Genomic DNA, 16977 nt, shown 5'->3' with positions numbered 1-16977 from the left:
ATCAGGTAGCGGTATAAGTTTTGGAGAAAAACGTTTGCATTTTACAGAATTCGTAAAACAATGTTTGTTTACAAAATAAGTTACGCCCAAATCGCAAAGCGGTCCCGAAACCTCTTATTTGGTCAACTGATTGGAAACCTATTAATCGTTTCGGCTAAGAACTTTCAGCCAAACAATCCTTTTTCTTACCCTGTGTACTTGGGGTTTGAAGGCAGAATGAACTTGGCGTTTCCCATCTGATCTTATGAAATGCATTTTCAATTCATGTTGTGTATGTGTGTGTGAAAAAGCTCTTACAATCTAGTGTACAGGGTGCAGCAGAAAATAATGCGAAAATTGGTTCTATTTCTTTTAAATCCCATTTGAACTACTCCAAGCAATAATCTCAACATTTTCGAGTTCAGTTATCATTATAAGGCCCTTTCAAACAAATTTACTGAATGTGTGCTTTATTTTCATTAATAATATTTTCAAGACGACGCCGGAGCTAGAACACGCCTTTCGAACTTAGTCCTTCGACATCGACTACTATATGCATATTATGGGTGACGTAAAAGTCTTCACACAAGGGTGCGATGGTTTGCAGACTCGTGCTTCAACATACGCCCCAATCGTATAACCCAACGGATCAAGATCCGGACTGCTATGGGGCCACACATCTTTCGATCAAAATATCATGTTGTTCTTCAGCCACTGTTGGGTCGATTGGACCTGGGAGGGAGATCCAGATACTACACATGAAATAACAATAAAATTAAACATCATGACGCAAGAAAATTATCGACGAGCAAAACATACCAAAGCAAGCGTCACACGGGCTGACCAATTTTTGTTTTGCGTGTCATCAATGTTTTCGTTGATTGCATTGAAGCCGGTGCGTGACTTTCTCGAGTTTCATATAACGTTCCGAGTGCGGGAATTTGAAATATGAAGTGTCTCGTGAAACTCTCTCTCCCGGAATATTGAATTAAGAAGTCCGGAATATAATCGTTTTTCGCTTCCCTATGGAGGAAATCACAAAATGCGGCGGATTAAATTCAGTATAAAATAAATACGAATCTATTGTCAGAGTCTATTTCGACCAACTCAACAACCAAAACTCAATCACAGTCATTTATATGAAATTCAATAATTTTGTCGATATTTCTTCACACTAATGTATTCCTAATAATGATATAAATTTCAATGAATCGTTATCTAAATTCTCGTAAAGTATGATATCAATGCAATTATATAGTTTGAAAAGGCATTTTAAAGATGAACACCGGAACATCTTTACCACTTCGCAATAACGACATGAGCATTCATGAAATGTTATCTGATTTCTAATAAAGTACGATATCAACGCAATGATATATTTTGGCAAATAATTTCATAAATGATCACCACTACACCTTTATCTCTTTTTGTTCATCGAATCATCGGTATTTTGGCAATTGATGTTTTGGGGTAAGGAAAATTATTCCCTTACATATTGATTATATTTGAATGAAAATTATATGAAATCTCTCTTCCATGCTTTCACCATATATGCCAGATTTGGACGAAACGATTTTTCAAATCGTCAAAAAAAAACCCGACTATTCACGATTAAAATTAAGAAAAAAAAATACTATAGTTGCGGATTTGGGTGACTTTGAAGAACGTGAAACGAGAAATTTAGATAATGAATTAATAAGCGATAAGCAAAGGGAATCATTGCAAGAAGATGTATCCTAGACGTCTCCTTTTCTCTTTACAGTGGACACCATTTTCGAACGAGTTTCACAGTTCGATTGTATTAGACATTTTTTTGTTCAACAACCGTCGTTTCAAATATAGATTGATAATGTTCAATATAATTTTCTGCTTTTTATAATTTTCAAGCAAATGATCAGTATCGATATGTACTTCCCATTTATTTAACATTTTCAGCTAGGTCTGCGGTGACGTTTCATGACAACTAAAGTTAGGTCTGCACTGACATTCATATTTTTTGAATCGGAATCTCCCTCCCAGGATTGGACGTGTGACATGGCGCTCCATCATGCTGTAGGACAACGTTCTGATCCTCGGATAATTTGGTCTTCCCGCAGGGAAGCACTTGGTCCTTTAAAATATCGATAGACAATTCGGTATTGATTTTAACCCCAACATCAATGAAAACTGGCCGCAGTTTCAAACCGTTGGACGCCCCCAAGCCAAACATCATGACACCAAACGGATTGTTTTGGAATTTAAACTCCACTTTCTCCAGAACATCCGCAATTTTCTTCGGTGAAATGAACCGGTCTGCGGTCGTTGGCGTCAGCATCGATGCTGAAAAGCTTTCGCGTCGGAAAACAGGATTCTATTTTTTTCCTCCTTCATAAAAGAAAGCACTCATAGTTCCTATACCCGGTCCGTAATCAAGTGGCGTTTCCCTCAAGCTTTGAAAGGTACATGCAAGTCTTCTTTGATGGTTTCGCATGGATTTCTCAGAAATTTCGACTTCCGTGACAAGTTTTCTGGTAGAACGCACCAGGTTGCGAGCAATATTTCCACAAGCCGATTTGATCACGTTTGGCATACGTGCTAAGCGCGCACATTCACTTCCTGGCTTCCGCTGCTTAGACCCATCATGCAGAGACATTTTAAGGCGATAAACTGTGGCCAAAAGTCATTCCACGATAGCAATCTCATTCGACGTCTTCTGGGTGAGCAAAAAACTAGTAATCACTTCTGTTGGGTACATTTTTTCAAATTCGCAATACGATCTCTCGGTGCGATACTTGAAAATAAACATAATCAAATATACTTTCAACAGAAATTAGTCACTAGCTACTCGAATTAACCCAATATTCCAGTTTAAACATTTTCGCATTATTTTCTCCCGCACCCTGTACACTAGAATCACAGACAAACAGACGTAACACTAGAGAAATTACCATCGACCACGATTTCAACGATAAATTTGAAGTTGATTGATTGCGCGTTTCACAACTAGAGGCGCCAGCGTCGTAATCCTTCGAGAATGACATATCACTCTGGCGCCTTCTGGTGACAATGTCATACGAAACATTGTTTCATGTAACATGCTCGCAAAATGGTGCTAGTGAAGTTGGGCGATGAATTTTTCAGAAAAATGTTCAAGCTATTACGTCTGTTTGTCTGTGCTAGAATGTAAGATCTCTTTTATACCCAGACACGTGTTACCATAAAATATGTTGCCATTAGCTTTACGAATATTTTTTCTAACCAATTTGTTTGTTTCAAATCAAATGCGAATTGTACGGTTAACTAAATAATGATGGCCGTGCCATAAAAATGTAAATTAAACTCAAATACTGACTCACCTAATCCATTAATCACAAACGCAACATATTTTCCATTGGTGATTAATCATTTTGTGTTCAGTATCATGTTCAACATAAAAACACCAAAATTGTGTGTCCAATCATTTAGGTATCCATACATTCCCTATAATAATATGTTTCAACAACAACTACAGATGGATATTGAATAATTCACATTTTCCGCTAAATGTCGCCGACACGTCATTGGTGCCGAACCATTTCTGGGCGCAAAACTTGCTCCTCTGCTTATTTATGGTTGCTTCTTATCGCATGGACAAGATTTGCTTCGCGCGTAAAAAACGCGCGACCGAACCGTACGGCATGCCAAAACCAACTCAACTGCTTTTCAACATTTTCAAGCGGAAGCTGCAAGTATGCTAGGAATGCGAAAGAAAGGTGAATCATCGCGTTGTTATGTTACACATTTCGCTCGCGGTGGTCAAGCCTCCCGATCGTGCTCGTGGGAATCTGGGTGACTTGTGGTTTTTAAATTCAACCTCTTTTACGCTTCTTACACCTTGATGAGATTATGATTTCTGACTCAGTTAATTGCCGAATTGATGTTTGGGTGTTTATTGGTTGTGTAATTAGTTTTAAATTAATCAATTTTTTGAACCTCTAAGTAATTATTTACGAACATAATAAAGCTGATGGTCAAAAAAAAAAACTAACAGGACCAGAGCTAGCTGAATTACCATTCTTAATTTAGACCACTTAGTCATCTGTTTGTATTTCACGATAGGTTCAGTCGCACTTCGCACTACAGGTGTATTAATATTGTTTTCCTTTCTGCTTGTACAGGTACTATTACGACAAGAACATCATGACTAAAGTCCACGGCAAACGCTACGCATACAAATTCGACTTTCATGGACTGATGGCGGCATGTCAAGCTCAGGCCCAGCTCACCGAACCGAGCACGAGTTGCATGATCTCACCCAGCTATAGCAAATACTCATCCCCGGTGGAATCGTATAGCGGCAGCCCGTCATCGAATCCCGTCGAAGGCAGCCCTCGGAGCTTCGGACTAGCTGCGAGTCCAGAATCGATATCGACCGCATCTTCATCATCCCCTACCTCGCTTGCCCCTAGCAGTAGTGTCGCCGGTGGAAGTGGAGCCGGCACTAGTGCAAGATCCGGAATGATGCCCTACTGGCCATCGTATTCAGCGTATCCGACAGCATCCACCTCCCAAACAATGCAAGCTCCTGTCACTACTGTTGTTCCTGTTACCTCCTCCACAGCGACGGTTAGTTCTACCGCGCCTTCGACCTTCAGGACGTACGATAATTAACTTTGTTTAAGATGCTTTCCTGGTTAAGGTTCCTAATATTGCATAAGCAAATAGGAAGGTCCTCAGAGATGCTACGGTAAAATAGTTTTTTTGAAGTTTTTGTTTTAAATTGCATTTAATTACCTTCGTTCTATTGTAAGATAAGAAGTACTATACGTAATGCGAGCTGTACGAATATCAGATGTACAAATAAACATGACATAACTTAGACGAGCATAATTCTTTGATATCTACTATCACACTCGGGCAGAACTAGTTCAAGATCAGTTTAACTTTTAGCCGGATGAATGTGCAAATGTGAGGGTCAATAAAAACAAAGTAAAAAGTAGAGTAGAATGTATCCAGCATGTGATTTGCACTGCGTGATTATGATGGTGATGCCCTCTCGCTGGCATATTACCGACACATTATTTAGTGTAATCTGCCCCGGGAGTCGACGCGTGTTCTGTTAAACACTACCCCACCCAGCTTCAACGGAGAGAACGTGTTGTTTTCCAGTGGTACCCATAATCGACGATGTCAACGACGACGCGACGATGACAGCGACACATTGGTCCAGTCAGATTTAAGCTACAGTGCCGGTCATTCACGTAGCAAAAACCAGTGATAGAATCGTATTTAGTAAAGTGGATATTGAAATCCGAAAAAATATTTTAAGCTCTTTTTAGTGATATTGAAATCCGTTTCTTTGATATTCATTCAGCCTCTTTAGTATTTAGTATGGTTTTTAAAAACCAAGGAACATTTCAATGGTTAACACGCGTCCCAGCAAAACAAATCAGCATTGAAATAAATTGACAATGGTGACAGAGGGAAAATGCATGCTTTTAAGTAGGGAACATATCTTTTCTAGCCTTCCGCTTGCCAAATGTATGCATCCGTTGAAAGAAATGCATCAAATCTTTTGCCTTAAACCGAGCGAATGCCTGAATGGAAAGAATGAACCATATCACTTTTGCTTTCCTTTCCAGTAGTTGCGAAACTACAGTCGAAGTAACAGTACGTACACGAGAAAATTTTGCAACTCACTTCAACAACCCACATCCTCTGAAAAGATGTTAGATTTCAAATTGCGGGCCAATAACCCTAGAAAATACTAGAGTTGGAGCCGATCGAAAGATACTGGGAAAGAATAAAAACAAGAGCATTGGAACCATCCAAAATTCGTCATTACGGAACATAAAATGATGAATTGACCTCTCCCGTCTATTTCTTTTAATAAATCATAACACTAACGTCAATATTTTCGATTTTTTGACTAATTTCAGGTTTACTTCCCAAATAACTCAAATGTTCTGGCGCTCCAGTAATAAAATAAATTATATAAAAAACAGTTCAAAAATATAATTTCAGACTGATATTCTTCAGGCCGATTCACACTGCAGCACTTTTTCTTTCTTATTTTAGATTTTTTAAATAGTTGAAACATATGTATTGAACCGTCTAAGACGAACTAAGTACTCTCCATTTAATTCCACCAACTATTTTCGATATCTTTGCAGATACGTATTTCGACCACACAGTTGTCGAATCGAATATCGAAAATAATTGGTGGATTTAAATGGAGAGTACTTAATTCGTCTTAGACGGTTGAATACATTCCACTAAAAGAACTTAATATATTTTTCTGACATATGTATTGTTTGGGAACGTTGACCTTAATAAAGTCAAAGACTGAGATATTTTTTTGGCGGGAAAAGCAGAAAAATGTTGGTTCAGTCATTCTACCAAAGGGTATGAGTGCATTGAAGAAAACAAAAATGAGCGGTGGGTAATGTTTTAAACATAACCACGAGTAGACGTAGGACTTGTATAAACGTAATGTATTACCATTTTACTCTTGAATTCATGGTGTATGATGATGGGTATTGATATTGGAAACGACAACTTCCATGCTGTGTACAATTATTAGCAATTTATTTTTTAAGAACTACTGGAAGAGAAACTAATAATTGAATACATAACTAGAATTGCTTTATTTCTAGCTATTTGCCCCTAATTACTCAAGCAAATGTAGATTTCTTATTGCTAAAAATTCCACTTACTAGATTTTCAGACTTGGCCAAAATGTGCTATTATAGGGGATGTTAGTTGTGCGGTAAGGCAACTTTCGGATTGGAAATTGTTTCGACTCCCCTGGGCATAAAAGTATCATCGTGCTAGCCTCATGATATACGAATGCAAAAATGGTAACCTGGCTTAGAAACCTCGCAGTTAATAACTGTGGAAAAGTGCTTAATGAACACTAAGCTGCGAGGCGGCTCTGTCCCAGTAGTGTGGGGATGTAATGCTAATAAGAAGAACAAGAAAGAAATGTTAATGCCAGGAGCTCAAGTATAGGGGATGTTGGTTTGGCTTAGGCGATGCTGGGTCATTATGCCGAAGGTCATTAGGCCGAATGGTCATTAGGCCGAATGGCCATTAGGCCGAATGGTCATTAGGCCGAATGAGCACTGGGGAGTGAGAAGTGGCTAGTGCGAAGTCAGGAAGAAGTAGAACGGAAGAAGAAATTGAAAAAAAGAGGGAGAAGTTAGAAGGAAGAAGGAAGAAGAAAAAAGGAAAAAGGATGAAGAAGTAAGAAGTAAGAAGGAAGAAGAAAGAAGGAAGAAAGAAGGAAGAGGGAAGAAAGAAGAAGGAAAAAGGAATAAGGAAGAAGGGAGAAGGTAGAAAAAAGAAGGAAGAATGAAGAAGGAAAAAGGAAGAAGAAAAGAAGAAAGAAGAAAAAGAAAAGTAAAGAAGAACGAAGGAAGAAGAAAGAAGGAAGAGGGAAGAAGGAAGAAGGAAGAGAAGAAAGAAGGAAGAAGAAAGAAGAAAGAAGGAAGAAAGAAGAAAGAAGAAGGAAGAAGGAAGAAAGGAGAAGGAAGAAGGAATAAGGAAAAAGTAAGAAGGAAGAAGGAAGAAGGAAAAAGGAAGAAGGAAAGAATAAAAGAAGAAAAAAAAAGAAAAGAAGAAAAGAAGTAAAGAAGAACGAATGAAGAAGAAAGAAGGAAGAGAGAAGAAGAAAGAAGGAAGAGAAGGAAGAAGGAAGAAGAAAGAAGGAAGAAGAAAGAAGGAAGAAAGAAGAAGGAAGGAGGGAGAAGGGAGAAGGAAGAAGGAAGAAAGAAGAAGGAAGAAGGAATACGGAAGAAGGAAGAAGGAAAAAGTAAGAAGGAAGAAGGAAGAAGGAAGATGAAAGATGGAAGAAGGAAGAAGGAAGAAGGAAGAAGGAAGAATGAAGAATGAAGAATGAAGAAAGAAGAAGGAAGAAAGAAGAATAAAGAAGGTAGATGCAAGAAAGAGGAATGAAGAAGGGGTAAGGTGAAGAACTTCTCATTTTTCATTTTATGCTTCTTTTTGCTAATTCGGCATGATGGCCATTCGGTCTAATGACCGTTCGGCCTAATGACCTTCGGCCAAATGGCCTGACACCGGCTTAGCCATACTGAAACGAAAGGTTTCATCACCAGAAAGACACTACAATAAAACATTCTTGCTTTTCACGGTTTATCATCGATATTTTAACTACTCTCAAAGACTGACAAAGGCTAACTATTTCTGACTGTCACTTGGAATTTTACACGCTTCCTGTTCAATAGTGTTGCAGATAACAATATGGTTTCATATTCATATATTTTTAGTTGAAGGCAATTTCAATTGTCTTGATCGCTACGATTTATATACTACACAAAGAGACACTAACTATCGATAAATATAGGTCTGCAGCGATCACTCGTACACTAATACACAGAAATGGATTCAAAGTATAACTTTTCTAATAGGGGTGATCAAAAAAATCTATTACAAAACTAATATTATTCAACAATAAAGGCATTAACAGGGGAATAGTCCCGTTTTCCATCTCACTGAACATATATTCTAATTTCGTCGCATTCACTTGTCATAAGACGAGTTTGTACAATCCCATTTAATTCCACCACTTAAGTTCCACCACTAAGTTCGTCGCATTGTTCAATAAAATAATGGAAAATGGGGTAAGATAGACCTTATCTTGCTTTACCTTATCTCAGCTTACCCCAATTCCTCTTATTTAAAAAAATATTCATCAATATCTCATCTCAAAGCAGCTGAAATTCGAAAAAAAAGCTAGTTCGATGTAAAATTTCCTGGAGAACAGAATGAAGGTGGTTTCATAGACCGCACGGCACGGTAAAGCATGAAACCACGTTAAAACTGGGGTAATTTGCACCCTCGGGGAAAACGACCTTTTGGCATTTTCAACGGTGTTTCAAATCAATTTTCAAGAATGTGTACTTCTGGATTGATAGCCTGGAAATTTGACTTAAATTTCTTCGGTAAAGATTCGGAACGATCTGGTATCATGTATTAAAATCTTAATCGATTTTTACGGTAAAAACGCGTAAGAAAGTTTAGCCAACTCTTCAGGCACTTACCGTTAACTGATTTGTTCGCAAGAAGTTGCATTCGATGGGGAATGCTGTCCCGTTGCTTTCTATTGAACACTGGGTTGATTGAACTATGGGATCAAAAGTTTTGTTAAAAAAGGGTATCAAATCCTGTCCCATTGTTTCCTATTAAAAATTGGCCAGACTGGACAATGGGCTCAAATGATATGGTCAAAATACCAATCTTGAAAAAAAAAACAGGTAAAAAAGACTAGCTCGCTTTTTTGGCACTTACGTTAAATTTATTTTTGAAAACGTCGTATGTCCAAATGAGAGACTCTCTTTCATTACTCGCTCTTTTAGAAATATCGAAGCGAGTTTTGCATTTATTACAACATTTCCAGGCGCCCGACCCCCAGGGGGGTGGCGAGCGGATTGTTGGTGGGTCGCGTAGAACAAACATTAATTGCAGCTCGAATGCCGAACCTTTTGATCATTTTTTTCAGGAACATAATTTCAAGTTCAACAAACCGCATTTGTTTTTAAATATTCATCACCACGCTATTTTAGAAAACTTTTATGCCTAAAAGCTGTCCCCTTGATGAGGTAAAATAAAAACATTTTGACAAACAATATCATGTTTGTCATTTTTTGCATTTGTACATGAAGGTAACGTGAATACTTTTGTAAAACTTGTCGAAACAGATGACATTCTGATTCAATTAATGCTTAATTCTACTTGGTAAAATTTTTTCATAGGTGGGTCGCGAGACATATAGAATCTTGCTAGGTGGGTCGCATACCCAAAAGTTTGGGAGGCTCTGCGCTAGACAAAGCTATTTTCTTCAGATCTATGTGAAAAAATCCGATGTAAATGATATCATGGCTTCGTAATGATCAAAAGAAAAAGTAAACAAAGAGAGCCTCTCTTTTGGACTTGCGACATTTTAAAAAATCACGCGAGATTTAACCGATTCGCTTGCAACAGTTGGCATTTGTCGCGGAATCTTCTCCCATTTTTTGAGCATCTATCCTCAACAGACTTCGAACGGGTTCAAATTTTATGGTCAAAATATATTTTTTGTACGCAAAATACGTATAAAAAACTAATTAAAGTTAAATAAATATAAAAATAGTAGTTTGTGCATTAAGTTGCAAAAAGATGTTTTTTTCAGCACGAGTTGTACGTTTATCCAACGAGGCTTGCCGAGTTGGATAAATACTACGAGTGCTGAAAATATCGAGTTTTGCAACGAGTTGCACACGCTATTTTTTGCAATGACGAAAAATGGGCTTTAATTTGAAAAATCTGTTCCAAAATTGTAGTCTTATTTTCTCCGCATGATCATTCTTGCCAATAAATTATGTTGCTGCGGAGAAAAATCAGATTCTATGTTACCGTGCCACATTGCAAAGTTCAATGAGCCGTGAAGCGATAGATGTACTTGCCTTTGGAAATTTTGGATGTCATGACCGCCAAACTATTTAATTTATTACGGGGCGCATAGAACACACTATTGGAGCACTTACCCAAGCTAATTTAGCAAAATATAGTCACGTAACGACTGTTCTGGTGTTGGTTTTTTAATATAGCACCCAAATTAGTGTTATAATGAATATTATGCAACCCATTTAAGTTGCATAATGTTCATTAAAGCATCCATTTCGTTGGTATGGAAAAGTAGGCCGTTTCATCACTCAAAGACGAACTGTAAACCAGATATTATAATCAGAAATTGCAAAAAAATAATTTTTCTATCACTCATCCTCAACCGATTTACTTGGTTGCTATATTCATTGATAAACAGCTATGACACATTTATTTACAGCTCTCGTACGATGGGGTTCCAAGACTGTTTGAAGTTCTATAAGGACGTTAATTGGTTCTTAGGTGACTAGAAACAAATTACGGTGAGATATAGAGGATTACGAATTCTGTTACAGGATTACGAATCCTGTTGTTCAGTTCAAGATTTTTTTATGTACAGGTTATCCGACTTCGTCAGTAGATGGGAATAACCAGCGCGGGTGTGGGTGGGGCGGTAACGTACATTTTCAGTGCAAAACGTAAACAAACGAGTATAAATTCCATACAAAAATCCAAGATGGCTGAGTTGGGGATATTGACAAGTCGGATAACCTGTACATAAAAAAATCTTGGTTCAGTTCCCCGGTTTTAAACAAGTTTCTGGATCAGTCCAATTGTATTTACCACAAGCTCTTAAGGGAAGATCCATTAATTACGTAACGCAAAAATTTACCATTTTCAACTCACCTCCCTCCTACGTCACACTTCTTGTTAACAATCATTTAAAATTTTAGATTGTCACACTTCGGGCAACTCTCCCTCCCCCTCTAAGCGTTATGTAATTTATGGATGCTCCCTTACTTAATATTTTCTGCCTACCTAGTTTGAATTGTCGCTTTAATTAACAAGATAAGGGTTTATCTTCTGCGTGAAGTTAAACGCTTTTACAATGATACTCAAATGCTAATATGTATCATCTTCCTAACTTAGAAGTACATGTTCATGACAGATTTGATAGTTCCGTTAGGATATGGCAGGCATGAAGATTTTTATACAGAAGTAGATCACAAAGTTGGCGCAATAAAAATCCAACTCGACCAGATCACTATGGGAAAGTGTTGGCCAAAAATCAAAAAATTGACTTGCTTTGAATGACGTGTCTTGTATACCATTTGATAGATGGATACCGTCGTTCGGGGTGACATTGGGCCTAGGGGGTGAGATTGGGCCAAAAACGAAAAATGTTTCAATTCCTTATATCTCAGAAACTGTTACGAATTTTGATGAAAACTTCAAACGGTTCGAAATTATATTAAAATTCACGTCTAGGAAATCACAAAACAAATTCCAAGAACTAATTGTGCTCGTACCATAATGCTTGGAATTTGAATGTAAAACTTTTGATCGAATGAACCCGTATTAAAATAGTGTCAGTAATGCCCCACAAATCTATTACATAACTAGTTTTCAGATCGATGGATACCTGGTTATCATGTTACGATAATCTGTTGTTGTTTTATCGAATTTTATGAATATTTATATAGCGGTTCTGGTTTTTCTGAGCAACGAGCAATGCACGCTGAAAAGGGGTGAGATTGGGCCAAGCCTTTCGTTGATTTGCCATACATAGTTGGTAAGAGCCGTAATGTAGGCAATTATTTTGAATGAACGATTGAATCGTTGCATCGTCACCGCTGAACTTTATTGTACTTGGCCCAATGTCACCCCCTGTGAGGGATGAGAATGGGCCAATTTTAAACAACATATAACTTTGAAGAATTTCCCTCATTTCTAGATTGCTTTAAGAATAGGTCGTATGTGCAAAAGAGAGATTCTCTTTGTTCACGCTCTCTTTCGCTAATAGATCGGCAAGTTTAGCATTTTCTGCTATATTTTCACTTTAGCACGCTAGACAAAGTTATTGTCTTTAGATATCTGCCAAAAAATCCAACATAAATTTGTGTATAGCTTTGTAATAATCGAAAGAGAATGTAACCGAAGAGAGGCTCTCTTTTGCACATACGACCTATTCTCAAAGCACTCTAGATTTATTATTTTTCCCCACACAGTGGTAAATTCATTGTTCAAGCTTGTACCAAACTAATTAAAACTTGATTCCAATGTCAACTACTAGAGCTTTGTAACATTTACTTGGAGCATACCACATTTTGGCCCAATGACACCCCCGTTGGCGGTAGTTCAACCCTGAATTCCCAAAATTTCAGCCCTCTGATGAAAACTCATTGCGCCACAGACATCAAACTTAGGAAAATTGTGAAAATTGTAGAAAAAATTGCATTTCAAACAAATGCAATTTTCTCAGCGAATAACGGTCCAATATTTGTATTTGATACACTGACTGTTGTAAAGATAATTGGTTAAACTATAAAATGAGTATGTTGTTGAGGGTACACGGGTAATAAAAATTGGCAAAAAATGGGTAATTATTGAAAAAATGTATATTTTTGCCTAAGTTGGACTATATCTAACGAGCAGGGCCGAGCAGTCTCAAGAGACCACCACCACAGTTTAGTTTGGGGTCTATACTATCTGCGGAATGAGAATCCAGCTGCGGATGAGCGTCATTTCGGCACAAAGTCTTTTTTTCTTTGTTAATTACGATTATCAAGCATAACAAAAAACCAGTTAAGTAAATTATTTTGAGCTTTTTAGTGGAATGTCTTCACTTGTCATAAGACGAGTCAAGTACGAGACACTGAAGACGATCTTACTGTTGAGGTCGAAATACGTATCTGTCAAGGTACAATCAAGTGGTGGAATTAAATGGGAAGGGACAAACTCGTCTTATGACAAGTAAGAAAAACCCAGATTAATCCTCCTAGTGGCGATGATGCCTCGTGCATCGTAAAGTGTATTAAAAAAAATACATAAGAAAGGTCTTAAAAGCACTTTAGGGGAAAGGATCGCATTTTTTCTATCATATTGCATGTTTTTCTTTTTATTACTATACATTTTGATTTTTTTTTCAAGGGGGGAAAGATTTTTAAATAATTCCGAAAGCAATATCGGATTGGGCCAATTTTCAATAGAAAACAATGGGACCGCATTCCTACTCGAATGCAACTTGTTTCGAGTAAATCGGGTGATGCCAAAAAGAAAAGATCTATTTTTGGTGTGAGTTGTCATTAGGGTGGCCCCTTTGTGACAAATGTTGTGAAATGTATTTTTTTATTCTTTCAAATAAGGGGGTCGTACTGTTCTACAAAGTTGTAGAAAATTTAATTCTAAGCATTTTTGACAAAATAATATTATTTTATCTCATACAGGTAATGTTTTATGACAATATTACTAAATTTAGTTAGGGTGTTCCCGAAAAAAAACAATTTTCAGCTTCTACTTTTTTCAATTCAAATTATTTTCAAAAACTGCCAAAGCATTGCGCGTCTTTTGGTTATATAATATGGTTGCTAGCTTCATTTTCAAGCATGTTATGAGCGTTTTTTCACGAAAAATGTCATTTTTCTGAGCTTTATACTGCAGTTAGTAGCAAATATTAGCAAACAAATCAATCGTCTTCTGAAACTATACATTCAGGCCAATGAAATCCATGACATCTCATTTGTCCATCTTTGTCCACTTTTGTTTGATCCTATTAGTTTTTGTATGAAAATTCCGCACTTCCATGTAACCATGTGGAAAAAAAACCAAAAAATAAATAGCATGTTTGAAAATAAAGCTAGCAACCATATTATATAACCAAAAGATGCGCAATCTAAAGACCGTGAAGCGATGCTTTGACAGTTTTTGAAAATAATTTGAATTGAAAAAAGTAGAAGCTAAAAATTGTTTTTTTTTCGGGGTCACCCTATCAAAATTTAGTAATATTGTCATAAAACATTACCTGTATGAGATAAAATTTATGTTATTTTATCAAAAATGCTTATAATTAAATTTTCTACAACTTTGTAGAACAGTACGACCCCCTAATTTGAAAGATTAAAAAAATCATTTTACGAAATTTGTCACAAAAGAGCCACCCTAATGACAACTTACACCAAAAATAGATCTCTAGAACTCTAGCACTGATGGTTTTCGACTTATCGCATTATATCGTGAAATTCGACGAATCCGACCATCCATTGCTTTGTGCGCCGTCGCCACCGACGATTTTCGGACCGGCACACACCTCTACTGCCGTTCTACGCATAAATGTCCCATGTACATAGGTCTTTTAAACATGGGTCAAATATGCGTATGACGGTAGTCTGGGACAATTGTGATTTAAATATTTGCTCAGAACCACAGGATACCACTTGGTGCAAGAACGCTGCCTACTACAACAATAGCGTGCATGCGACAATGGATGGAACCGGTTTCACGGATATTACGGAAACGGCCATATCTCAGGTTTTTGTTGTCCGATCTGTGACATCAATATATCAATCAACTTATAAAGAGTTCTAGCTTATGTAAAAAATATAAAAAGAGTCAACATTTCATCCAAGCAAAAATTACAAGAGCTCAAAAAATTGCATTTTTGACATGCCCTCAAATAATCCGGATTATCTCCGGTGTCCAGCAGCCTGAACATGGATTTGAAACAGTTTCCCAAAATATGATTAATTTTCCAGTCGAACACTGTAAGAACCAAAGAAATCGGTTGAATTTTCACAAAGTTATGGTCATTTGAATTTCGATAAAATTTTGCCTGTCCCGATCATTCTGTCCAACCCCTGTACTGCCGCTAACCACAAGTCGAGCACATCTGTATATGGGCCTCCATATACAGATGTGCTCGACTTGCGGTTAGCGACAGTGTATATGTTCAGTAAAAATAATGGAAACATATTAAAAAATAATCCTTTCGACTAGTTTGAATGATTTATTTGTACGGAAGAAATTTCTCCAGTAGGTGTACATAAGTTTGTGTGGGGAGAGAGGTGAGGTAAGGAAGAGAAATATGGCAGCAAAATAAAATTTCCATTTAAAATTAGAAATTTTCCATAAACAATTAAGAAATTGCCAATAAAGAAATCAAGGTATGAGCAATAAATAAATATGAAATTTCCACAAATAAAACAAAATTTCCATAAACAATTAAGAATTTTCCACAAAACAAAAATAAATAAGCACTTTTAAAAGCCTGTCATAAGACGAGTTTCAACAATCCCATTGAATTCCACCACTTAATTGTATCCTGACAGATACGTATTTCGACCTCAACAGTAAGGCCGTCTTCAGTGTCTTGTACTTGACTCGACTTTTAAAAGCAAAAATAGCAATTATAAAAGAAGAATTTGCCATAAAGAAATGAAAATGATAGATAGAAAATTAAAATTTTCTTCAAAATCAATAAAGAGCAATGAAAAAAATAAGAAAATTTCCATAAAAAAAGGTACAAGAAAGCAATAAAGTTGATGAAATTTTACACGAACTTTAGACGCTTTTAAAAAAGGGGTTATCTATGAAAAAAAAGCACAGTTTCATTGCTTTTTTAAATTTCTTTATGGAAATTTTCTTATTTTTTTATTGCTCGTTTTTTGTTCATTTTGTGGAAAATTTTTATTTTTTTGTGGAAAAAATATATTTAGTTTGTGGAAAAGTTTGTAATTTTTTATTGCTAATATTGATTTATTTATCGAAACTTTTTATTTTTTTTTTTCGTGAAACATTTTATTTTTTTAATGGAAAATTCTTCTTTTATAAGGTACACTGGGGGAAGTGGAAAAAGGGGGTAAGTGTAAAAATCGACTCAAAAAATTTCAATTGTAAAGACTTTACAGTTTTACCACACCATAACATTGTGCAAAAATATAGTTTAATGTTCACACTAATACTATGTTAAAATCTGTGTTATACTTACACTAACACAGTTTATGCTGGAGCTGTCATTTTAGGTTTCGCGAGAAATTGATTTTTGCATTCATAAAATCAATTCTTACTTGCATAAATTGTTCCCTTTTCCGGTGATTTTGCACCACAGGTGACCACTATAATACAATTAAACTAATCGCATTCAACATGTAGTTGTTTGTACCACGAAACCAAATAATTTAAAGATTTTACACTTACCCCTGGTATTAAACACTGCGGGGGAAGTGGAAAATGTTCTGATCACGCACATTTTTCCTTTCCTCCAGGGTTTATTTTGATAGCTGTGAATCTTAATATGTTTCTTCTTCGTTATCATTGTGATTTGAGTGATGATTGGACAAATATACATAAGAAAACGCCTGATTAATCCACCTATCGGTATTGATGCCTTTCACATGTTTTACATATGAAAAAAATGTACGAGAAAGATAATAGTAGCACTGATAGGTAAATATATTCCATAATACATATTCATTTATATTCATAACAAGTTTCACCGTTGAATGTAATTTGTTGCGAACAAATCGGGTAGGAACAAGTGCATGAAAATAAGTGATAATTTTGTACGTGTAGTGCGCACACACATACATACAAACACGCACACACAGACATCATATCAATTCGTAAAACTGAGTCGATAAGTTTATAACAATGTAAGTCTCA

At 36.5% G+C, this 16977-nt stretch overlaps 2 protein-coding genes across 4 annotated transcripts in view; one reads left to right on the top strand and one right to left on the bottom strand.

Moving 5' to 3' along the window:
• LOC134213841 (transcriptional regulator ERG homolog) overlaps positions 1-4814 on the top strand; it is a 49957-nt gene extending 45143 nt beyond the window's left edge. For both annotated transcript variants that reach the window (XM_062693247.1, XM_062693248.1), the window contains exon 4: positions 4116-4814. In XM_062693247.1, the coding sequence (XP_062549231.1) occupies positions 4116-4608 (493 nt within the window). In that variant the 3' untranslated portion in view covers positions 4609-4814. The remainder of the gene's footprint in view (positions 1-4115) is intronic.
• The window catches only part of LOC134213840 (protein HIRA homolog), a 296687-nt gene that overhangs the window by 28918 nt on the left and 250792 nt on the right, over positions 1-16977 (bottom strand). The window lies entirely within an intron of this gene.

Source organism: Armigeres subalbatus, chromosome 2 (genome assembly GCF_024139115.2).
Source record: "Armigeres subalbatus isolate Guangzhou_Male chromosome 2, GZ_Asu_2, whole genome shotgun sequence".
Taxonomy (NCBI): Eukaryota; Metazoa; Arthropoda; class Insecta; order Diptera; family Culicidae; genus Armigeres; species Armigeres subalbatus.
This window is presented reverse-complemented; position numbering and strand designations above follow the sequence as displayed.